Consider the following 24,673-nt stretch of genomic DNA (forward strand, 5'->3'; position numbering starts at 1 on the left):
TACTCTAAATGTATCACCTTAAATCTGAATTTAAGAACACCACAACTAGTTTGAAGCCAATTGTTGTCCAATATGCAGCTTACACAAGTGTGATGTGGAAACATGAAACCTCCAGTTCACATCCACTGAGAACTGAGTTTTGAGTGAAGTCAGACACATCTGATGACCTTTAAAATTAGAAATATTTGAATATTTAGAGGCTGGATTTCTCAGAGAGGGAGAATAGGTGTAAACATAGGTTATTAAGACACACATAAATGTGTCTGGAGGGGATCTTTAACTAACTGATCTCAGCACTTCCTCACTGGTTCACAGACACCAGTATTATTTTATGTGCAGTATCACTTCTGTCATGTGTCACAAGGGGGCGCTCTCCATCTGTTTAGACTGACTTCCCTGCAGTTTGGACTGAGGTCATGCTGACAGGCTGCAGGCTGCTGGGATTTGTTGATGACATGCGATGCAAACACCTGAAAGTGTGCACAAAAAACACAAATTTAATCCACACTCATTTGATATGTTATCAACAATAACAGAAGATCATTTAAAAGCTTCACATATACTGTTCAGTTGCTGGTCACGCCTTAAAGTTGTTACACTGCTACACTGTGAAAATACTTGTCAGCAATAGTAATGAAGTTCAAACATTTGTTACAATATTGATATTTGTGCATTGATGAGCAAAACAATGCACAGATTTGTCCACTTTCATATGAGAACTGCAGAGTCACCTGCTTTTAATATAATAATTTAATACATTGTTGGCAGATTTATTCCCATTTCATTTTAACATTTTTTACATTCATCATCACTTTGTAATCCTTTGCCAGTTTCCTTCACATTCTCTCCTTCCTGTCTTTCCTCACTCTTTTTCCCATCTTCCCTCTTTTTTTCTTATCCCTCTTTTTCCTTCCTTTCATACATACCGACATTACACCTTCTCCACTCGTTCTCTCTCCATTTTTAATTCCCCATTCTCCTAACTTTCTCACTCTCCATCGAGCCGTCAATTTAGCTCAGTCTCAAATGTTGGACACCCAGTGCTGTCAGGCCGAGCGACAGCTCCTTTGACCTGTTGGTCCACATCCTCTCCAGTCCGAGGCAGTCCACTCTCATGGCCTTGTCATTAGCTCTGGCTGACAGAGCTGAGACACACACTGACTTTGTGGAGCCAGACTAAACTGTGAAGCGTCTAGCAGGAGAATGTGTTGCTTATACTCGAACATGAAAGCAAGGCCCGGGTCACAGACCTAACAACCACACACAACTCGATTAATGAATTGCAGTCATGATTCTCCCAGTGAGACACAAAACATTTGCACAAAACTCTTGAGATGGACACAAATGGACAAATCTGAATGAATCATTCCTCAGTGCTCCATTATAAACATACTGTATAAATCCAATGACTTCATACCACAACCTTCAAGCCAACTGAGTAAAAAAAAATGCTGCTATACACATTAGTTTCCACTGTGTTTTGCAACACCCCCTAAATGCAGTTTTGCTGATCTTTCCATTGTTTAACAAGGGTTAATTACAGCTGGTTGTGTTGTCCTAGGGGATAATTCTCAGAGGGATGTGCATATTTCCAGACAGCCTGGCTCAAAACAGTCACATCAGACAAAGTTATGTGATCACATTGTTCCTGGGAGACAGTGAAGCGACAGGAGGCCTCTTATCAAAGCAAACATCTTCCCAATTATGTTTGCTGCCTAGTAGACGAGCAGTTGGGCTGACGATGATAGAAGTAATAATCAAGTGCCCATCTCTTCAAATATCTGGACTTGATGGAAAGCAGCTTGTGTGGTGCCTGACTTTGCACAGTAAAAGTTAATTTAATACGTAGTGAAATTATATGTTGGAATTCATGTGCTGTTTGGAACAAAATAAATGTTTTAACCTAGTATCAAAATATAAAGACATAAACCCAACAAGCTATATCTTTACAGTAGGCTAAATTAGAGCACAGACCCAAGTACTATAGACTGTTTAGTGGAAGAGATTATAATCTGTAATATTTTGTCTTGTTTTATAAATTAAGCTCATGATGTTTTATTTACAAGTAACTAATAGTAGCTAACACAAAAATAGTGGAGTTAAGAATACAATATGTATACCCTAAATGTATAGTAGTAAGAGTAATAATAGCATGAGACTGAAGTAAAGTACCCTACAAATCTCAAAATTATACTGCTTGAGTGAATGCAGCCTCTTTAGTTAAAAACAAAAACAAAACACACACAAAACATATGAACAATAAAAAACGTAGTGGCTAAAATTGAACACTAAACACTATAAAACACAATAAAACACTTTGCCTTACCATTATAGGCCTATGTGAACGGTGCGCGCGCTTGTCTTGAGGGGCACGTGGGGTAAACTGGGATTGGTTCCGCCTGAACGGTGATTAGCGCGTGCAGCGGGACCCTCTGAGGACCAAAGCAAGGAGAACTCCCGGTGCGACGGTAGTCTACGTGATGCTGCCGTTTTGTGTTTTCTGGGGCTGAAGTGCAGCAGGTATTTAAAGCAGCTCCGCGTCTCTCCGCTCCGACTCAGCAGTCAATGTGTCCCCGCTGAGGGCTGACAGCAGCTCAGACATGCCGGTGACAGGAGCGAGCATCCACCAAACTGGAGGCTCCTCATCAGCATCTCCCACAGGTAATAACACTTTTTAAGACCTCTGAATTATGAAGCTATGATAACATCCAATGTACGTGACAGAAATGATGTTTTCTGGTGGAAATAAAAGATGATAATTCATCTGAAGATGTTTCCAAATTCAGTTATGGTTAATTTTTTGGTATGTGAAAGTTTGCAGTGTGTGTGAATGAGTTTGGGGGCCAATAAGGAAAATGTAGGATTTCATGAATATTGCCTTTGAGGGTTTCTATTTCAACCTTGTTGGAACGTGAATTGACCACATTATTGACCACAGGCTGCATATTTCAAGAAAAAGATACAATATTATGAATGGAGACCCCTTATTTAAGTGATAAGTTATGAATAAAGTAATCAAATACTACATGCAGGTCTTGTAAGTGTCTTGAAGTGTTAATGTTATGTTCATAATGGTACTGTGTTTGCTTATCTATGGGGGTTAAATGTAGTTGTGTCCATCTGTGTAGTGTTAAGTGAAATATTCTTAATCATCTCTCATCTGGCTAACCTTTACTGTTTCTTACAATGCAGTCCATTTGTGATCAAAGTTTTGTAGCAGTTTTGATACAGCACATCTCCAGCCGACATTATGCTATCGTCCAATCCTCTCTGTCCAAATGAGGTCAATCCAGTCCACATCTCAGAGCCAGCCCGACTTTACGGTGCCAGTCGTAACCCTTGACCCTGTGGTGTGATTGTGCCGATGATGCCAGTACCTCATTTGGTACAGTTTCTCTCTACTCCAGTGGGTTGGGATCGCATCTTATGCACAGGGTTATGATGAAAAAAGAAAGGAGCTATTCTCACTCAGTGATCCAGATTTTCACAATCAAGCCATGACCCACACACATGCAGCACGGTCTGTGGGTAAACAATACATGTACACACACGCACATACATCAGCTTGAATGGACTCTGGCTTCCATTTGTGTCTTTCAGAGGGAAAGCATGACAACATGAGTTCCCCACCTGACAACGGCCACCAGCAGCAGTCCAGTAAGAGATGCAACCACCAGAGTCTAAACCAGAACCACAGACCACAGCACGTAGATGGACCTGGGATACAGACCCTACCCAAGCCAATCCCAGACCCTCCAATTCAGTACGCTAAGGTAGGCGGAACCAAGATCCATCAGTCAAGACTCATGAATCACGAATTGACAACATTTTGAGGGGTGATCTCCTAGTGAAATCCAGTATGGTTCAGGTTTCACTGGGGCTCCCAACAAACAGAAGTGGAGTGTAAAAATACAGAAGTCTGCATAGGTGACCAATTTTGGCTTTTGTCAGCGGTGGTGACGTGCAGAAAAATCTTCTAAAGAGAGATCCTTGCAGCTGATTTAGAGGTCTAGTTTTTAATGCAATTTTGATTTAAATTCTGGATCACAGGCTATTTTGATGTGTGCAAACAAAATTGGGGTCACAGTATTACTTTTGTACAAGGCAGATCATGAGTTTTATCATCTCGTCTGGTCTATATTTAAATGATTCAACCTGTTAATAACTGGTACAGCCTTTTGTCCAGCATTGCGTGCCAGCGATGTGGTAAGTGAGTATTTATGGTGTCTGTCCAAAATTAAAAGGAAAAACACGATGGTTTTTAATTAACCTTTTTAAGAGAGGAGAATGAAAATGTGGTTTCAATGGCATGTTCCTAGGAACAAAGGGATATGGGAAAATATTTCCTGCTCCTTTATCTTATTAGTTAGAGTACTGTTGAAGGTAATTACCTGAAAATACTCCTTTAGTCTATAAGCTTTATAGCATGCAGATGCATCTCATAAAAATATCAGAGCAGGCAAAATGAAAATAAGAAGCATGTTATTCCCTTTAGCAGTCTGCGAAGAGCTGATACATGGCTCAGTTTTTTTCCAGACGGGTTTGATCTCTTTTTTAAAATGTGACAGATATACCACTTTTAGAAAAAAATGCACTTGAACAATCTGTTATTATTCTTTTCTGTTTCTCTTCTTTTATCTTAGTTGTTCATCAATAACGAGTGGCAGGATTCATGCAGTGGCAGAAAGATTGCTGTGTATAATCCTGCAACAGGGGAGCTGCTGTGTGAAGTAGAGGAGGCTGACAAGGTATGTGTATTTTACAGAATAATCAGATGTGCTTTCTTCTTCTCTACTAGCAGGGAATAAAATATGAAAGTGATGTGTTACAGTATTTATTGGTGTGTGTTTGCGTTTATACAAATGTTTTTAAGTGTGTGTACAGTTTGTCTAAGTGACGGCCTGCTCATCTTGAACCTTTTGTAGGAAGATGTAGACAAGGCAGTAAGCAGCGCCAGAGCAGCCTTTCAGATGGGGTCGCCATGGCGATCCATGGATGCCTCAGACCGAGGTGAACTACTTAACAAACTAGCTGACTTGGTGGAGAGAGATCGGCTACTACTGGCAGTGAGAAACACACACACACACTACATTCTCACTTTGACTTTTTCTCCCAAGAAACTTTAAATTAACAGTAAAAAGAAATAATGGCCCTTGTGTAATAATAACTGTGTTGTTTATTTCCAGACACTCGAGGCTCTGGACTCCGGCAAAGTGTTTCTCACGGCATATTTTGTCGATCTGTTGGCCTCAATCAAAACATTAAGATATTATGGTGGCTGGGCAGACAAGATTCACGGCAAAACCATCCCTGTAGGTTAGTTGCCCTCATTTTGATTTTGATCACAGACACTCTTAAACCTCACAACATTAAATCATCACAAATTAAAGACCTCACAATTACGCTTTAACATGGAAAAGCCACAGTTTGTTCTAAGCTACCAATGAATAAACTGTAATTATTTTTCAGATGGAACATATTTTACTTACACACGGCATGAGCCCATTGGAGTGTGTGGACAGATAATTCCTGTGAGTAAAATACTTTTGCAGAAACACTAGAGAGTTATATTTACATGCAAACTAAAAGCAAATGATTACCTAATTATTGTTTACCATAGAAATGTAATGATCAAGGTTACAAGTGATGTACGCAGGTCACTTGCACAAAGATTTCTATTAATAATATTTTAAGTGCACTGAGATGAAAACTTTTGAAAATAACCTTCAAGTGCTTAGAGTGACCAGACTATTGTGTGCATCCGAATGAAGGACAGATAATAAGTATTAATCATAATTGCTAAGTTTTTAATGTTGTTGCAACTCAGCCGTGTGCTTACACTTCGGTTTGCAGTGGAACTTCCCCCTAATGATGTTTGTGTGGAAGATTGCTCCGGCCCTGTGCTGTGGAAACACTGTAGTCATCAAACCTGCAGAACAGACCCCATTATCAGCCCTGCACATGGCCGCGCTCATCAAAGAGGTACTAGGCTTATTACTTTTTCCCCCAACAATGATATAAGAACAAAGAGCATGTGGCCAAAAGCTATAAACCTCTATTTAGAAGTTTGACTCTCCCCTACCCTCTCTCTGCATTCAGGTTGGGTTTCCTCCAGGTGTAGTGAACGTGGTGCCAGGTCATGGTCAGACAGCAGGCTGTGCTATTGCCCACCACATGGACATAGACAAAGTAGCCTTCACCGGATCCACTGCTGTTAGTATATTTTGAAATCAAGGCACTTTTCTCTTCTCCTCTTATGTCCTTTGCATCTTTTTGAATTAGTTTTTTTTCTGTAATGTAATCATGTATTTCACATTGATTGCCAGGTTGGGAAACTTATCCAGAAAGCTGCAGGTCACAGCAACCTGAAACGAATTACACTAGAACTCGGTGGAAAAAACCCAAATATTGTCTTTGCGGACTCTGACTGTGAGTTTTTTCATTTTTTTTATTTTGTTGTTTTTACAACTGTTACAATGTTACTTTGTAAACAAAGTGTTACTTTTGTACCATCACCATGTTTTACATAGTTATACTGTATGCACTGTCACCGTTGATAGTGGCAAGATGCTTTAAAAATAACTAAAAATGCTATTAAAAATGTGAACAATCAATGCAGATAACAACACACAGAAAGAAGGTCAAGTTACATAAAAAATAATCTAACAATGAATTGAGTGTGAAAGTGTGTTTAAAGACCATAGTAACCACAGTAAACCTCAACATATCGACTAGATTGTTGTGATAGGTGGATTTTGTTACCTTTGGACAGAGCTGTCAGAACTGTTTCAACTGGTTTACTATCTTTGTGCAAACTCTTTGCTGGCTTGCTTTTATATTCATATTTATCAGATAGATATGAGAGTGTTATTAATCTCCTAATCTAACTTTTTGCAAGAAAGCACATTTTATTATTATTATTTCGCAAAATGTTGTACCATTCCTTTACACATCTTTAATCTGCAGTGCAGAAAGTGGCACAGTGCTGGCAGGTGATGATGCTTAAACATAACATTAAATACAACTCTAAATGATGCTCTAATTCTGATCAATATCCATAAGCAGTACATTATCATACTGGTCAAGCTCAAGTTTCTATTTCCTGCAGTCGAACCGTAGCGATTTTCTTTAAACTTGAATCTGTACATGTGTGTCTTGCAGTAGAGTATGCAGTGGAGCAAGCACACAGTGGTCTTTTCTTCAACCAGGGCCAGTGTTGCCTGGCTGGATCCAGGGTGTTTGTAGAGGAACCAATTTATGAGGAGTTTGTCCGCCGCAGCGTGGAGAGGGCTGAATCCAAAGTTCTGGGAAACCCTTTGCTGCCAGGAGTGGACCAGGGACCACAGGTACACACTTGGCTTCTTTATTTGACAACTGTTGTATTGTCTGATTGATCAACTGCACATAAAAGCATGTAGCACATGACAAAGCCTAAATTTATGTAATACCAAGACATTCTGACACACAAAGACAAAACTATTTGACCTTTGCAGATAGACCAGAAGCAGTTTGATAAGATTTTGGAGCTGATAGAAAGTGGGAAGAGTGAGGGAGCCAGGCTGGAGTGTGGAGGGTCTGCGTGTGGTCAGCAGGGACTTTTCATCCAACCCACCGTCTTCTCGAATGTCACAGATGATATGCGCATCGCCAAAGAAGAGGTACTGTGCTCCTAAACACCCACCTTCACACATGCAACTACACTTGATGGTTTGTAAAACATTACAAACACATGAATCCACTGTGTCACACCCCTGTTTTCCCAGTTTCTACCTTCTCTAAGCCTTTTTTTATGCTCACACACTCCCACAGATTTTTGGTCCAGTGCAGCAAATTATGTGTTTCCGTAGCATCCACGAAGTCATCCAGAGAGCCAACGCCACACACTATGGTCTGGCAGCAGGAGTTTTCACTAATGACATCGACAAAGCCCTCACAGTCTCCTCTGCCCTGCAGGCTGGCATGGTCTGGTAGGGATCAACTGCTCTACAATTCAGCTGTCACAGTTAATCTTGCAGTAGTATCTGCACTGCAGGTCATCACAGAAATACTTAAAATAATATTAGACTACGTCTTTTCACTTTTGCACTGTGAAATGATTGGGGAACAGCCTTAATTGTTTTGTAATGAGGTGAAGTTAATGTTGCTCTTTTCTAGGGTGAACTGCTACAATGCCATGAGTGTTCAGTGTCCATTCGGTGGCTTCAAAATGTCTGGGAATGGGAGGGAACTGTAAGTTTTAGAATTATATTTTCTCTCAGGTTAAGTGTTGTACTGCATGCACAGCAGTAGCCTTTTATACATGCTACTGACAAGGTTGGTAAAATGTTGCTCATGTAGGGTGAGGAAACATCTTCACAAATCGATGTGTTGAGTGCTTTTTTCTTGAATAATTGATGTTTATTTTTATTTCAGAGGGGAATATGCTCTTCAGGAATACACTGAGGTCAAGACAGTCACCATCAAAATCTCAAAGAAGAACTCCTAACCGTCATATCACATGACTAACCTTCATATTGTCTACCACAACCATGGCTTCAGATACTCTACAGATATTCTGTAATAACCAGGAACCAGGAATCGTCAATTCTGTGTCACTTCATGAACCATTATTCATGTCATTTCTTTAAAGATATTCTTATTTTTTTCAGTTTTTTATCAATGTTTTATCTCTTTCTCTGGATATTCATTTATCAATGCTCTTCTAGTGTTCTCAGATGAACTGCTTTATAAGTTTAGTGGACATTATGTTCTTTTTAGTAATGTCTGTTATCTGTTTGTTAGCTTAGATGTGCCTGTTTTTGTCCACAACAAAACAAATTAGCAATATGACGCCAGAATGAATTATTTTAATAGGTGTCATACAAAAACATTTAAAAAACATTTTACAATGTATTTAAACAGATTTCCAAAGGAAATCAATAAATTAATTGACCCATATAGATAACCAGTAAACCGTACACTGATTTCAATGCCGTAAACATGGTGATGCCCACTCCTTGCTATATATCAATCCAATCAAGTTATTTGTCACATGTAATCATACAGGGTACAATAACAGTGAAATGTAATCTCATCAGTAGAGATTATCATGATGTGGACATCTAAATACTTGAAGCTATCCACCCTCTTCACCGAGGACTGTTGATAATAAGGCAGACGTAGTTCCTTCCCTGCCTCTTCCCAAAGTCCACATTAGCTTCTTTGACATGCTGGCATTCAGGAGTAGGTTGTTGTCCTTACACAAGTGGGTCAGGTCCTGTACTTCCTTCATGGAGGCCTTTTCATTGTTATCTGTGATCAGGCCCAACAAAGCTGTGGTGCCAGCAAACTCAATGATTGGAGTCAAAAGAGTCTACACAGTTGTTTGTATACAAGAAGTCCAGTATGGGGGTCAGAACGGCCCTGTGATGCTCCGATGTTAAGGATGAGGGTAGTAGAAATTTGCCCCAATTACCCTCACCACCTGGGGTCTGCCCGTTAGGAAGGATCCACATGCACAGTGAGGAGTTTCATCCCAGGCAATCTTCTGTTGATCAGTTGGCAATAGGCAAACTGTAGTTGGTCCAGTGTGCTGGGTAGTGAGGAGCAGATGTAATCTTCGACCAGCCGTTTAAGGCATTTCATCACTACAGAGAAGGGTGTCATTGGGTGGTAGTCATTCAGGCAGGCTGCTCTTGTTTTCATGGGTATAATTGACTTTTTGAAGCACATGGGAATGACAGACTGAGACAGAGACAGGTTGTATACCATTGTGAACATCAGTGCTAGTTGGTCAGCACATTGTTTGAGGACCATATGGTTATTCTGCTTTCTTGGTGTTCAGATGCTTGAAAGCCCTCCTGACATCATGCTTAGACCTTGCCACATGCTTCTTGGATTGCTCTCCTGAAATTGTAGTTCCACTTTCTTCCCATAGTCTCCTTTTGCCTCCTTTACTGCTGCTTCTACTACTGCTTCTTTCTGGTTGAGGAATGATGTAACTGTAGTTTTGGGTACAATTGCTTCTGTTGTTTCACAAATTAAATCCACCATAGACTCAGTGACTCCCTTGATGTCATCAGTGACGCAGACGGTGGTGCTCTGAAATGTGCTCCAGACTGCTTTGTTAAGTGCAGACTGTAGGGTAGCCTCTGATTGACCTCACCACTTCCTGACTTCTTGCATCACTGGGGGCATGTACTTTGTTTACATACTTTAACCTCAGTAAGATAGCCACATTTCACTAGCTGTTTTTGAATGATGTGTAGCAGTGCAGTCAATATGTTGATGGAAGTCTTGAGTAACCTTCTTTAGGTTAGGTGTATGAAGTCTCTAGCAACAATAAGCGTAGCATCAGTCTGTGAGCAGTGAAAGTCTGCAAAGCAGCCTCTGTACTCACCTGTGGTGGGATGTAGACTGCTGTGATAATGACTGATAAAATCACCTGTTTAGAAAGTGTGGTCTGCATTTGATGAAAAATAACTCTGGATCAGGTGAGCAGGAATGGGATAGCAGTTTTAATATTCCCACTGTCACACCAATCCTTATTCACGGTAAAGCACAAGCCTCCTCTTTTTTTCCAAAAGAGTCACCTGGTTGAATGGCGCTGTCCAGTTTCTGGGATTTAGCCACATTTTGGTGAAACAAAGGACATTACAGTTCTTGATATTTTGTGAATATAATATCATTGTTTCAGACAAAAGTCATTCATGTGTATAGTTAATGTGCCAATATAAATATCCACCTTGAGACTGAGCATATTATGGAATGGGACTTCGGAGGCTGAAATGTTCAAATGCAATAAATTAGAGTTCTCCAGCAGTTAATTTTAATTGATTTTATCCTTTGGCCTTTTATTGGACTGTTATTTTCTCGGAGGCCCACCTCGACCTCTTCCTCTTCCAGGCCCAGGTTGAAGCCCCCTGGCATTTCCAGGCCCCCCTCTTGGTCCTGGGGCACGGGTCACTGGCCTTCTGGGGTTAGGTGCAGCCAGTGACACTTCTTTTTGCAGATTAACCCCTTTCCCATTTGTTGCTGTACCTGGCTTCATTTTGGGAGACTTGCTGCCCTTCTCAATTACGACATCTGAGAAGATAGATGGAGAGTAAAGATAGCGGTGAGCACAGTCAGGTGCAAATTGGCTGACAGTATTAAAAGAAAACGAGAGCGAGAGAGAGAGTGTGTGTGTGTATACCAGGTGGGGGTGGCTCTTCCTCAGTGGGAGGCGGGATTAAAGACTTGTCTGGCAGCAGGTCATCCAAGTCTTTCATCACTTGATTAGTGCTGTCTTTGTTGTTCCTGCGGTTCTTCTCCTCGTCTCGAGCCTAAAGTGTCCACCAGCATGCAGTCATTCATTTTAAGTTCAGCAAAGTAGATCAGAAAAATTGGGAAATGGGAAAATGACAAAAATTAAATGTAATGAGAGAATATTGATACTAACCATTTGCATTTTCCTTTTAAGGTCCAGGTTTGCTTGTTGGTATCCTTTTGACACTGTATTCAGGTAGTAGATAGCCAACCTGTTTTACAGTATAAACAAGTCTTTTAAAAAAGGAATTACAACATACCATACCTTCTGCATTTGTCCTATATTTGAAAATTAGCCACCTTTAAATTATATTATTTTCACCATAATGTAAGCTCGGAAGTGCCTAGTCAGAATCCACACATAGCAGCTTTGAAATAAAGATTCAGTGTTTACCCAACATAATGACCATATATGCCTGGCAGTGTGGACAAGAATTTTAGTAACTTTACAGAAATATAACTATGCTGTTAAAGAGGAGAATTATATTAACAAAATATGAAATAAACTATTTTAATATGTAGTCAAGTATTTTGTTAGGAATGCGAAAGTGCTCAAGGAGGATTTGACTCCTTAGTATTCCTGAAATTCTATCTACAACCATGTTCATGGCCATGGTTATTAAAAGCTGAAACCACCAGTTGAGGCAGTTCAGAGCATTGTGATCTTATTTCAATGCCTATTTAAATTTCCCTTCACCTCCAAGCATTTACCTTCTGTATTTTTTAGATGATACAACATAGTATTTAAAAAACAATTTAAAATGGATATTTAAATAAGACTTACACCATGAGAAGAACAGCAGGCAAGATAAGTCCAGGGTTAGTAGCATAGGAGAAAATGTTCCCTATGAAGGCAGGTAGATCCTGTTCTATAGTCTCCATAACCACAATATACATATTCTCTTTGCCACTGGGGGAAAACATGATACATGATCAAATACACTGTACAAGCCTTTGAATAAATACTGTCCATCAAATGGATAGTTTGTATTTCATTATAATGTAACAACTGTACTGTCCCCAACTGACCTGAATGGCCCACAGTCGAAGGATGGAGACAAGGTCATGATAGTGTAGACTACAGGCAGCAGGCTGAGGAAAAGCACAAGCAGCAGTAGGCCCATGTAGAAGTTGTTGGACCGTGAGGCCTTAAAGACTCGCTCATGAGGAACATTACAGGACATAACTGCCCAGCACTGGAAGTACATTGAGGTCAGGAGACGCAAAACGTTCAGACCCACCAGACCTGGAGCATAAAATGCGCCCATCCTGAGGAAGACAACAGGTTCAGCAACATTAATTAAAATTACTGTATACTGCCATGATCAAGCAAGCATACATTTCTGATGTGCTATTGTGTATAGTTTTCTTTTGTGTTCTTTCTTGTGTAACTTTGTGTTCTGTATTTACTCTTTACTGTTTGTTATTGTGCTACTTTCTTTGCTCTGACCTGCCAAGGGACTAAAGATGCAATGCTTCAAGTCTATAATCTGGTACAGTGCATCAAATGGTGACATTTATGTTTGAGCTGTATACTATCCCCTCTAAATAAAATAAATGAATAAATAAATCAGCTTCCTCAAAATTCTACACAATCTAATCAATATTGAATTTTAGTGAATTAATGTGAATAGTAAATATTACTTTTGCAACACTTTGCCTCCATAATTACTATAGTAAAACAAATAACAAGCCAGTTTGTGGAACCAATCCACCCTCTGGGTTTTGCAGCAAAGGGAGGTCTCATTAATCAGCCATTAGACCCATTAGTGAATCACCAGTTAGCGATAAGTAGACAGAAAATAAAAATCAACTATGTAAATGTGGAGTAATTCACCATATCATTCCTTGATTGAAGATAAGCCCAAGCACATTTCCACTGATGTCAAACTCTCCATATGAAGGCTGGAATAAACACAACAACATGATTAGCATGTTCACTTGAATTAATAAAAACCAGCTCGATACCACTTTGCTTTTGCTCCCCTCTCTCTCTCTCTCTCTCTCTCTCTCTGTAATTAACTTCTCGTCACAGTGTCCTGTTCCACTCAATGTTGGAGATCACCTGTCTTGCCAGATGTCATTGTATGCTATCAGGTTGACTTAGATCCAACATGGACTGTGCTGTACTGATAGTGTTCAATAATGACAGCTACGCATAATGATATAAACACACTCACTGAACTAATATGCCCCCATTAAGCTTACAATCAGCTGCATGAATGCAGATATAGGAGGCTTTTTTTTCTTTCCTCTCCCATTAATCATCTCAAATTATCTCATGATCCCTCAGATTTATATGGTGATGCTTTGGAGTGGCCTGACCCTTAGGTTGGGAACCACTGGACTAAACTTGCTAACTGTATATAAAGTAGTATAAACTAGCTCCACCTCCAGCAGCTACAACAGTAACATGCTGCTCTAACACTGATGCTTCAGTATTAATAATCTAATGATGTCATATATAATAATATATACGTCAGAGGGACCAAACCACTACTTTCACTGTAATACTTATTACATTACTTACTACATTTTACTGCTGTTCATAAAGGACCTTTACTTGTAATTAAGTATTTTTACATTGCTGTATTGCTACTTTTATTTAAATAAGGATCTACGTACTTCTTCCACCACTGCCCACTGACACACACTGCAAGCACTTACAAATCCAGCCTCCAGGTCCCAGCACCAACAGTAGTTGAGAAAGCGGACAATAACAGCTCGCAGGAAGTCACCAATCAGGATGGTTAAATAGGTCACTTGAACATCCGAGACAATCAGCCTCACAAATTCCTACACAGCAAAAGAAGCCAGTAAGAAAAATAGCACAATAAATACAAACAACGTCATAAGAATAATTGAGCGATGAAATCAGATATGTGTTCTTTCAGGCTTGACTGCAGATGGCAGAAAAAATATACTGCAAACCAAGCTGAATTGGACAACAGTATATAACGCTACTACTCACTATTCCTACTGCAGTTTCCCAGCAGGGCCCCCTGATGACGTCTGCAGGGTGGACATTGGGAGGAGGCACGTCTGTGGTGTTAAAGTGTGAGCTGTAATTGGCATAGTGCTGCTTCAAAGCCCATTCAGTGGCGTTCTTGATGGCTTTTTCACTCTCCAACTACAGAACAGAAAATACATAAAAGAATGTTCTTTAAGGCCCTGCTCCCAATGAGCCTACCCCTTTGCCAGACTGCCACCAGCTGCAGAGGTTACGTAAACCAAGCCCCCAGGAAGAACACTGTGAAACCAATTTGGCACAGCGACCAAATCATAAGTTTACTTGAAACCATACATTTACAACATCTGGGTCAGAAACATAATGCATATTGGCCCAAAAAGCATTTTTTATGTACACAAAAATTGGAAAAGAAGCTGCCGTAAAACAGTGAATACATTTTTTTGGAGAGTCACAACCTACACAAAATGACTCGGTTTACTATCAGAAGAGATGTACTTTGGCCTTAAATCATTAAATATCTACATGAATTTATTATGAAAAAAAACTGTACATGCTGAGAAAACTCAAAAAAGGGAAATATGAAATACTGCAAGTATGTAAATCACTGCACTACTTCTCACAAACAGGACATGCACACACATAGGCCATACCTTGGCAGTAACCTCATCAAACAAGGCAAAGAGGAAAGTGTAAAGGTTCCCCAGGAAGAGGGCAAAGATGCGTCCCAGTTGCCACTTGAGGGCAATACGAGGGTGATAGTCCTCCAGCTCAGCAATGGTCTCAAACAAAGGAGGACACACCAAACCCAGCAGAGACATCACAAACTCCACCTGGTGCATTGGATGATAGATAGGGGTTACTAATCTCAGTCTCATTTTCAACCCCTCAACTCTCCCAAATTTCTTTAGCTCCTTTTTTTCTCTAAATCCCAAATGTTTCATGTCAACCTGCCTCATTCTTTTCAAACCAGCTGAGCTTGCTCTGGTCCACATTAGCGAACTCCTGAGAGCGTTTCACCACAAAGTAGATGAGATATCCACTGCCTCCAAGACAGCAAAGGATCAGAAAGTTTGCAAGAACCCTGAGGAAGCGACGGAGGTGGATGTTCTCATCCTTCTGGTTCTCCTGTTCATCAACAATGGATTCCTACAGAAGGATGAAATGAGTCAGATTTATGAAACAAAGTTGTTTCAGGTACTCCACACTCAGATAATGTTTCCAGTTGAGAAGAAGTTAGAGCCACATGTTTGCTTAATACACAACATGTCCGGTATTTTCTTTCATGACTGATGAACTTTGGTTCACAATCATTATTATAAAAGGAAACTGTTGCTCTGTTCCAAAGCTCACCTTCCAAACACACACACACACACACACACACACACACACACACACACACACACACCTGCTAACCTTAAAGCTGGTGGTGATGGAGGCATACTTATTGTCCGCAGTTTCAGGGTTTCCTATCAGGTAGTCCCAGCTAGTGAACATTTTCCAGCTGAAGGTGAAATCTCCCTCCTCTCCCCCGTCCCCTCCCTCATTTGAGTTACGAGCCATCCTGAGAAAAGTAACATGTATAGAGAGAAAATAAATAAAGTCAAACATCTCCATCTGCATGCATGTGTGTGTGTGTGTGTGTGTGTGTGTGTGTGTGTGTGTGTGTGTGTGTGTGTGTGTGTGTGTGTGTGTGTGTGTGTCTTGCCTACGTTCTAATGACAACCATCAGGCTGTATCCAAAGATGCCGACGCCCACCAGCAGGTATGAAAGAGGGAGTCTGTACTGCAGCCCCCCAAGTGTTGGTGCATTGTTGTAGTAGCCATAGAATAAAAAAGAGTACTTGCAGTATCCCTGTTGGTGTATAGAAAGGAATGTTGATTCTTCCACTACCATTAACTAATGCTCACATTACCAACTACAGCTCCAAATTCAAGGTCTGAAAGTTATTTGTATGTTTTTGAGGTTCACAATTTATATTTCACAAAAAGCACAATGTCTTTTCTGCAGTGTAGATTTCTTTACAAGTCTGTGACAGTTTTCTGTTTACTTCAGTGACCACTGACAAATCAGTTATAGTACAGTGATAAATAAAGCTAAGATCCTCACATTAAAATCAAGAAGCACAGAGTAGTCCATGGCTGTAGCCTGCTCAGCTCGGGGCACAGTTTTCCTAGGAATGGAGCCATAGGGAAGACCCAAGAGAACCTAAAAACAGAGTAAAAAGGAAAGGAGCGGGCTGTTAGTATGCACAATATCTGCTTCATCAAATATCTGCCAACATGAATAACAACTGTACCTCAGGAAGTATCACGAGGCCAAACATGAGCCCAAACAGAACCAGATTCAGACCATACATCCACCTCAGAAAAATGAAGTACGATGCCACAGATGACCCAAAGTGACCTATGAGCAGGACAACAGAGAATTTGAATTAGAAAATGTGGTAATAGCTTTTTAGAAACAGTCTTGCTTAGTGATTATTTTTCAGATAATGTCATCATGGCAGTACCAACTTTCTACATCTTTAATCTTTCTCTCCCAGGGTATGCAGGCTGTTTTGAAGTTCTCAAAGTCACGTTTAAACTTGATAAGTTTCTGGGGGGAAAGGGTCAAAATCAATATCATCCTCATGATAAACCAATAGAGCTGCCGTAGCTTTAAGTAGCACCAAAAATGACTAGATTACCTTGGTCATCATGACTTTGAACGCGTACAGCTTCCTGCCTTTTCCTTTCCCAAGAGCCCCTTCAAACTTTTCAACAAACTCCTGGGCCTCCCTAACAGAGGAAACAATGAATGAATGAGTTAGTGGTAACAGGCTAATTTACTGATTGATGATAGTATACTCTGCATATGGTGAGAGCATGGGGCAGGAATGTCAGTCAGCCACAACAGCATGTCAAGCTCATGAAAAAGTTAAAGCAGCTCCACTATCGAGTTCCCTGTCCAGATCTGTACATACAGAAACATGCACAACAACTACAAACACACTGACCTACACAGCTCTCTTGCTTGGCTCTGGCAAGGCAGCGGCTACTGTTTACAGTCCTGTTACGCTGAGAGGGAGTTGTCGAACCGGCTGAACTACAGCCAGCTTTGTGTGTATTTTCGTGAGATTTATAGATAACTGTCATCATACATTTATTGTGCATTTCACAAAGGGGATCATTTCTATAATTGAAAACAATTAGTCATGTTAATTTTCAGAAATTTCTAAAGGATGTGATTTCCTGTTGTCTTCTTCAGTTAAATGTTTATCTTTATTAGATTAGTCTGGTTAAATCTGCCAAAAGAAGTCTTATTTGTGTGTCCAGTCAGAGGTCAGTTCTGCAGTGTTCAGTGTCAGAGTTTAATGACTTTAATTTTCAATAATATTTGCAAAAAATATTCTACTTGCAGTAGTTTGTAGTAGTTTTGATCTGATTTAGTTCACAGCGCTGATAAAGAGGAGTATCAGACAGCTAAAACAGCAACAAACAAGCTTTAATAATGCATAATCAGCATCACATGTACAGGACATTTGTGATGTTAGGCATTGAGGAAAGTGCTTGTAAGCAATAGATAAAAAGCAAATGAGCAACAAACAGCAACAATCCTTCAAATCGGGTTCAATCAGCCAGAGATGAACTATGAGCAAGCAGGCAGAGGGAGGATGTGAGTTAAGGCTGGTGACTGTTTTTTGTCTTTACTTGAGCGATATGAGTCTCCTCTTCATACGCCAGGGTTTATTCCTAAGTGTGGCGATCAGTTTCTTCTTCTCCTCTACCTGTTCCTTCAGGGCTTCCATCTCTCCCTCCGACAAAGACTCTTCGTCAGATTCAGAGGAGGAAGAAGAGCTGATAAAAGGAAAAAGCAGTCATGCTCCATGGCTTTGCCAAGATGTTACTTAAGCCAAACATGAACATCAGACACCTGCCTGTAATGGACAGGCTTATACAATTCAGAGGATAAGCAGCAATTCAGTCACCATGAGACAGTTTTGGTCATAGTAAAATCAAATGTTCAGTTTTACATTATTTACATCTTTTGCATCTGTGACATCATGTTTTATGAGCATGTTGAGTTACAGTAACATATGTCATAACAGCCTAAGTGAGTCCGAGTTAGTAATGTACAGTATGTGATAATGTATTTTTAATAAAGTTAATGAAAAAAAGTTAAATGCATTTTTAAAAAAACAATATGACAGCGTTCAAGGCCACACTTATGCTCTATGGTCGGTAACGGACATTACAGATCAATCTGAAAGTTGCAGCTGATTCAGAAGCTGTTGTTCAAGTCCTCACTAAGACCAAGAAAAGGGATCATTTTACTCACACTTGTCAGATTTTTACACTGGCTTCCTGTTTATCAAATAACAGATTTTAAAATACTGCTGTTGGTTTATAAGACGCTGAATAGTTTAGGGCCAAAATCCATTGCTGATCTGCTACATTACAAACCATCCAGACCTCTCAAGTCATCTGGGTCAGATCTGCTTTCAGTCCCTAGAGTCAAATCTAAACATGGAGAGGCAGCGTGCAGTATTTATGTTCCACACATCTAGAACAAACTCCCAGAAAATTGCAGGTATGCTGCAACTCCCAGTTCTTTTAAATCAAGGCTGGAGACATTTCTGTTTATTGTTGCCTTTTATTAAATCAAATTCAAGGCTTTTGATTTATACCTTACACTCACTGTAACTTTTACTCTGCTGTTTTATCTACTGTATCTTATTCTATTTCTTTTGAACTCTTCTTAATTGCATTTAAATGTTTTATATAAAGCACTTTGGATTGCCTTGTTGTTGAAATGTGCTATACAAATAAGCTTGATTTGCCATGTAACATATTTGTTGTGATATCATTGATGTAATTTAAACTCTGTTAATGATTAATGTTCCTAAATATATGCCATAGAGCTTCGTAGTCTGCCAGGAGTCAGCATGGAAAAGCCACTGCAGGTGTGTGGAGCGTGCAGGTAAGCGAGAGACAGCTCTCAGAGAATACTGCACCTGCTCATCTTCCCATTCTTCTTCTTTTTGTCCTTCTCACCACCTTTATCCTTCTCTCCTTTTCCTTTAGCATTCCTCTCCTTCTCCTTATTCTGTTGCTCTTTCTCCTTTTTGGACACTGCTCTCCCTTTTTTCTTCCTCCCTTGATCCTCTTCACTCTCTTCATCGCTCTCCTCCTTAGCAGCTTTCTTCCTTTTGGAAGCTTTTGAACCTTTGCTTTTCACACTCCTGTTTTCTTCCTCATCCTCTTCATCGCTTTCCCGAAGCTTGGCCTTCTTCCTCCTTCCTCTCTTCCTCGGTGTCTCATCCTCACTCTCTTCATCCTCCTCATCATCACTGACCGATTTGGTTTTACGTTGAGGTTTGACTCTTCTGTTTTTACTTCTTTTTCTGGCCTCTTCTAAGACACACATAAGCAGTAGCTGAAGTGAAATCAAGTGAGTGCGACAGTTTTTTCTAGCTAATTAAAACTACATAGAACAATAATATTTTTTTGTGCATCACACTTTCTATGGAAATAAACCCTTATCCTGCTCAATTCAATATTTACTCACTGATGAAACAAACCAACGTCTACTCACCTTCACTTCCACTGTCTAACACAGCATCAACGTCAATCCCAACTGTGAATACGAAGTGACACATCTCAAATAGCTATATTATGTTACACATACAATCATGATAAAATGAGGTGACCATCCAAAAGCAGAAAAAACAAATAAAATAAATGGCATATAGGGGGAAAAAAATCCTTCTCACCATCTTCAATCTTAATTGCTGCATCATTTCTCTTCTTGGGAGGCATTCTGTTGAGTCCTTGTTACTTAATTGTATCTTCTTATTTTCCAGTTACTCCTCCTCTGCTCACTTCAGACTCTGCCTCCTCTCCGTCCATGAGTCTCTCAGTGGGAGCGGCTGCAACACCTGTGATGGCATTGTGTCAAAGAGCCAGGATACACACACTCATGCACTCATGCACACACGAAGGAACAGGTGGTGCTCTGTTTAGGCTGTTTAAAGACCGGGCTCCTTGACGACCGCCAAAGACACAAAGCCTGTTAAATGACAATCAGGAGCACAGTGGTAGAAAACAGAATCTTTCAATTAACGGACTTGCAAATCAAAATGCTAATTGGTATTTGACTGGAGGAACAAGAGCACATAGACAGTCCACATGCTTTAATATCTGTTCAAATTGGATGATGGATATCAACTTGTAATATTATCTGTATGCAGTTACACAAAGAAATGGCCTTGACACAAAAAACTGATGGTTTGACTCATCCCATCATTCACTTGTGACCCAGAAAGGGGACACCAGAACAAATGTAGTCATAAAGGTCAATGCCCATTAAAGTTGGATAAAAGCTTAAGTAAACCTGAGTGAAAAGTGAAACAAGCTGCTGTATTTAAATGCAGCACACAGTGTTCTGAACATAGTTCATCTATAACTTAAATAATAATGTTCATTAAAGGGATAGATCATAAGATTTCATTAAGAGGTTGTGATAGTGTAGAGAAAGAGGTGGAAATGAGGACGATATAGCCTGGAATGTTGTGTTCACATTATGTGTTACAACCACCAAGATGTAGCCGCTACCATATGGTCAAATGTCAGATCTGACCTTTTGAATAATGGAGTGAAACAGGAGATGTCGATCTGCTATGCAGCTCACACAGACAGCAACACACTTCCGGGGGATTATATGAACGAGCAAAAAACGACAGGGCCAGCGCTGTCGAAAAAGTCCAAAATGAAAGTGTGTTGGATTGTCCCAAAACTTGCTAAAAGGGGCCAGGGGGGCGGGCTGAATCAAAAATGAGCAAAATTAAGCACAGTGGGGGCATTATGTGAAAATTGTGAATGAAAGAAAATTAATAAGTAAAGTAATAAGAAATAAGGGGAGAGAGCTAGGGGAATTCTGTAAGGTTAAGCTCCTCTATTAAATCACGAAGCTTCACAGCAGTCTTTTTCTCCATGCATTTTAAAGATGAGAAATAATGACACAACTCCTTATGAAAAACATAGATTTGGGGTTTGTTTTCATGAATTTGTTCTTATCTATAAAGAATTTTGAAAGGATGATGATTGTATTAATTCCCAGGTCATGTGTTGGATCTTTTACAGGTATACCATATAAAATATTCTCTTTTGTTAAATTAGAGAAATTGACAAATTTGGGGAATAACCAGTCATGTAAATTTTCCCAAAAGACATTAATAAACTTGCAATCATAAAATATATGTTCCGTGATTTCAATTTCATCATCACAGAATGAGAAATTGTTGTGTTCAAAACCAAAACTACATCATAAAAATTCTGCAGAAGGGTATATTCCATTAAGAATTTTAAAGTGAACTTCCTTCATTTTTGGTGCAATTGGATACTTAGAAGAATTTGGACCTTAAATTCTCAGCTTCCTTTTCCGAGAAGAATTGTAGAATTGAGTTTCTGTTTGTTGAGAATGGATATAATTCTTTAATAAATGTTTGCTGGATTGTGACGTTAGGTAATTTTAAGTTATTGATATTATGACCATTCACCAATAGTGAAGGAAGATTTGGGTTAATATTACTTTGAAGTAAGTTATTGGACATTATAATTATAGATTGAGGAATTGGTTTGATTATATTATTGTATTGCCTTCTGTCATTAAGATTAAATTTGGAACAAAATTCTGCAAAGGGTATAATATTTCCAGTGTTATTTAACAGATGCATTACAGACCATATTCCTTTTATAAAATAGGTGCTGGCTTACTGAATACCAAACTTGAGACCTATTAATAACAGATGAATAATCAGAAGACACTGATTTCAAGAATGTATCTGCACTCTCCACAGATTGTCCGGTAAGAACAGGAATGATGTTGAAGGGTTAATGAATCCAGTTAACACACTCTCGTTGAGATGCCCCTCATTTATTGATGCATAAACTCTTCTTGGGATTGTCTGTGTGTGGTTAACTCTCATGGACGCACAAGACGGAGCAAATCAACCAAAATACAAGCAAAAGTCCAGAAAAACAAAGCTGCAGGTTAAATAGAGTCCAAGCTGCTGTTCTGAACAAATAAAATCCAAAACTCCCTCTTCATCGGCTCACGCGAGATACTTCTTTCAGTGCCGCAGAGGTCTCTTGATTAGTTCAGCGCATCCTGCCATTAACTGTTCACGTGCGCTCCATGCACGATCACGTTAACACTATGCCAGAAATTGGCGATGAAGTGTTAAACTTCTGAACACCTTTTCTCTAACCAATTTTGGTTAAAAAAATCTATTTATGTCTAAGTAAAACATACCTGCAATTCCATAATGAGGTGTTATGGGGACTAAAACTATGCTTGAAAATAATTTTCCAGTATAGTAAAACCTGTTGATAATTTGATGGGGATCTTTCTAAGATCAAAATCACATCTAAGGAGAAAGTTAATGCCTCCTAAACTCATAAACATATGGTTTGGGATGTGGAACCATTGGCTGTTTTCATCTCTTAACAAGGATCTTAGCCAATTAATTGTAATGGTGCCATTAATACAATCTATATCGATGACTTTAAGACCTCCCTCCTTGTATCCTTTAACCACCAATTCCTTTTCTGATGTAATATGTTTTCCTATTCCATATATGATAAAAGTTTGCTTGGTTTATAGTTTTTATTGCACTTTTAGAGAGCGATAGCGAATAGGCTGGGTAAATTAATCTTGAGAGACATTCCATTTTTGTGAGGAAAATTCAACCAATAATAGAGATGTCTCTTTGAGACCACATATTTAGATATGATTTACATTTATCTAAAGTATTCCAAATGTTGAGGTTGTCTAGAGTGTTAATGTCCTTAGTAATGTGTATTTCTACGGTTGATTTAACAGGGATATTATGAATTGTTGTTAGAGGGGAATTATGTATTGGTAATAATTCAAATTTTTTAAGGTTTAATTTTAATCCAGACGCCTTGGAAAAGAAATTAATTGTATTGAGGACGTTGGGGATTTGTTCAGTGTTTTTCATGAATATGGTTGTGTCGTCAGCTAGTTGGCTAATTGCCAGTCGTTTGCGTGTTTTTTATAAGAATTGAGGCTCTTTGGTCTCCAAAGCAAAAGTGGTCCCCATCAAATCAGTGCTTGTGGCACCACAATGTCTTGCTACCCCCTTCATTAATGTTGGTGAATAAGAGATGCACATCTCAGTGAAGCGGATATTAAGATATCCGGTGATGTGCAACCCGTCCTGGCTCAGTTTTCTGCCACATTGTACAGGCATGAAGGGAAACTGGGACGGAGCCAAAACACAACTCCAGTAAGAGGGTGAAACAGCGGGCATCAGGGGGGTTGGTATTACTTAGATAAGAAAGAGTTAGGCAGATTACGATGAGTCTAAGGTAAACAGAGAAGATGGAAGTTTTACTTGTCTCCTTATCAAAGTCTCCCCAGTCTTCATCGGATAATGTGATTGACGATCCTTGGCACATGATGTAAGAATAAAGCATAGAGGCTCAAATAACTGCAGAATGAATAGGCCTACTTAATGCTTACTTACCATTAATTGATCATGAACTTCGATGGAATTGGATCTGATTGGCTCAGTAATTTAATGTCAGTGGCATTATGAGCTTATTGGTTTGTTTTATATGAAATAGATTCAACCTTTAAATACTTTATTTGCATAAAAAGATAAAAGTCTACAATGAATTTTTTTTAAAACACCTGTTTGGTTTATTCTTTCTGGGGTGCACACAAAAAAGCAGGATTTAGGATAATAAATACAAACAGAGATATCAGATATCTGTTTTTGCAGAACAACCTGCCCACCCCCACTCCATTTATTCCTCATTAACACTGCACACATCTTACATTTCAATTAAATCTGCCCTGAACAAAACGCTGAATCACTATCAATATATTGAATATCAGCTTGATAACTAACAAGACAACACTGTTACATTTACATTTGACTGACAGATCAGTTGAATGGCCAGCTGATTGACATGTCACACAGTATCCAGCAGGTGCATGTCAGAGCAGAATCACTTATTGGGACACTGGATATGACCACGCTGTTATCAGAGGATATGAGTCAGACATCTATGTTACATGATGAAGGTCTGGAGAAGACTATGAATGGATTTACGCTGACAGCTCAAATCTGAGTGTTTGACACAGATTCTGAGGAGTAAATCTGACTCTCCGTGCGTGTTTTCCAAGTTCATTCAAAGTATCACATCTGTATTATACAGTTGAGGACAGATTTACATCGAGTGTGTAAGTGCTGCCAGATTTGAGTCAGCGATCCATTTAAGGCCAGCTAGCTAGGTTAAATGGCCTCCGTGTCTAATGAATTGTTTAATACTTTGGCCCAGTCACAGGTCCAGAGACAGCTGTGTTCAGTCTCTGAGAGGCCAAGAGAAGAATAATGTTTTAGGATG

General features: G+C 39.5%; 2 protein-coding genes across 3 annotated transcripts; one reads left to right on the top strand and one right to left on the bottom strand.

Moving 5' to 3' along the window:
- Window positions 1-2,600: 2,600 nt before the first annotated feature.
- LOC133978496 (aldehyde dehydrogenase 1A1-like) lies at window positions 2,601-8,485 on the top strand. 2 transcript variants are annotated; one of them, XM_062416748.1, is made up of 14 exons: window positions 2,601-2,661; window positions 3,601-3,773; window positions 4,644-4,748; window positions 4,926-5,066; window positions 5,187-5,316; window positions 5,470-5,531; window positions 5,854-5,982; window positions 6,100-6,213; window positions 6,327-6,429; window positions 7,162-7,346; window positions 7,494-7,658; window positions 7,810-7,967; window positions 8,155-8,229; window positions 8,413-8,485. In XM_062416748.1, exons 1-14 carry the CDS (start codon window positions 2,601-2,603, stop codon window positions 8,483-8,485), a joined length of 1,674 nt encoding a protein of 557 aa, XP_062272732.1. The 2 variants fall into 2 exon arrangements, with proteins under 2 accessions (XP_062272732.1, XP_062272733.1); XM_062416749.1 differs by lacking the exons at window positions 2,601-2,661; window positions 3,601-3,773 and having other exon boundaries at window positions 4,650-4,752; window positions 4,930-5,066.
- Window positions 8,486-10,843: 2,358 nt separating this feature from the next.
- tmc2b (transmembrane channel-like 2b) lies at window positions 10,844-20,056 on the bottom strand. Its single transcript, XM_062417662.1, has 20 exons — window positions 20,011-20,056; window positions 19,833-19,874; window positions 19,252-19,651; window positions 17,948-18,094; window positions 16,945-17,035; window positions 16,772-16,853; window positions 16,555-16,661; window positions 16,365-16,463; window positions 15,967-16,109; window positions 15,671-15,818; window positions 15,209-15,403; window positions 14,908-15,087; window positions 14,258-14,416; window positions 13,954-14,082; window positions 13,124-13,191; window positions 12,316-12,555; window positions 12,071-12,196; window positions 11,420-11,498; window positions 11,174-11,303; window positions 10,844-11,064 (listed from the first exon to the last, which is right to left on the bottom strand). Exons 1-20 carry the CDS (start codon window positions 20,054-20,056, stop codon window positions 10,844-10,846), a joined length of 2,832 nt encoding a protein of 943 aa, XP_062273646.1.
- Between the last annotated feature and the right edge of the window lie 4,617 nt (window positions 20,057-24,673).

This window comes from Scomber scombrus, chromosome 4 (genome assembly GCF_963691925.1).
Source record: "Scomber scombrus chromosome 4, fScoSco1.1, whole genome shotgun sequence".
Classification (NCBI taxonomy): Eukaryota; Metazoa; Chordata; class Actinopteri; order Scombriformes; family Scombridae; genus Scomber; species Scomber scombrus.

What these genes read in the sequence shown, in the direction of transcription:
- LOC133978496 (XM_062416748.1), top strand. Translation starts at nt 2,601, where the DNA reads ATGCCGGTGACAGGAGCGAGCATCCACCAAACTGGAGGCTCCTCATCA. An exon ending in GAGATCGGCTACTACTGGCA is followed by an intron (nt 5,067 to 5,186) that starts GTGAGAAACACA and finishes GTTTATTTCCAG; the next exon opens with ACACTCGAGGCTCTGGACTC. An exon ending in CTGCAGGCTGGCATGGTCTG is followed by an intron (nt 7,968 to 8,154) that starts GTAGGGATCAAC and finishes GCTCTTTTCTAG; the next exon opens with GGTGAACTGCTACAATGCCA.
- tmc2b (XM_062417662.1), bottom strand. Translation starts at nt 20,056, where the DNA reads ATGCCTCCCAAGAAGAGAAATGATGCAGCAATTAAGATTGAAGATG. An exon ending in AGGAGACTCATATCGCTCAA is followed by an intron (nt 17,036 to 17,947) that starts GTAAAGACAAAA and finishes TTCCTCTGTTAG; the next exon opens with GGAGGCCCAGGAGTTTGTTG. An exon ending in GGGAAACTGCAGTAGGAATA is followed by an intron (nt 14,083 to 14,257) that starts GTGAGTAGTAGC and finishes TTTGCTGTGTAG; the next exon opens with GAATTTGTGAGGCTGATTGT.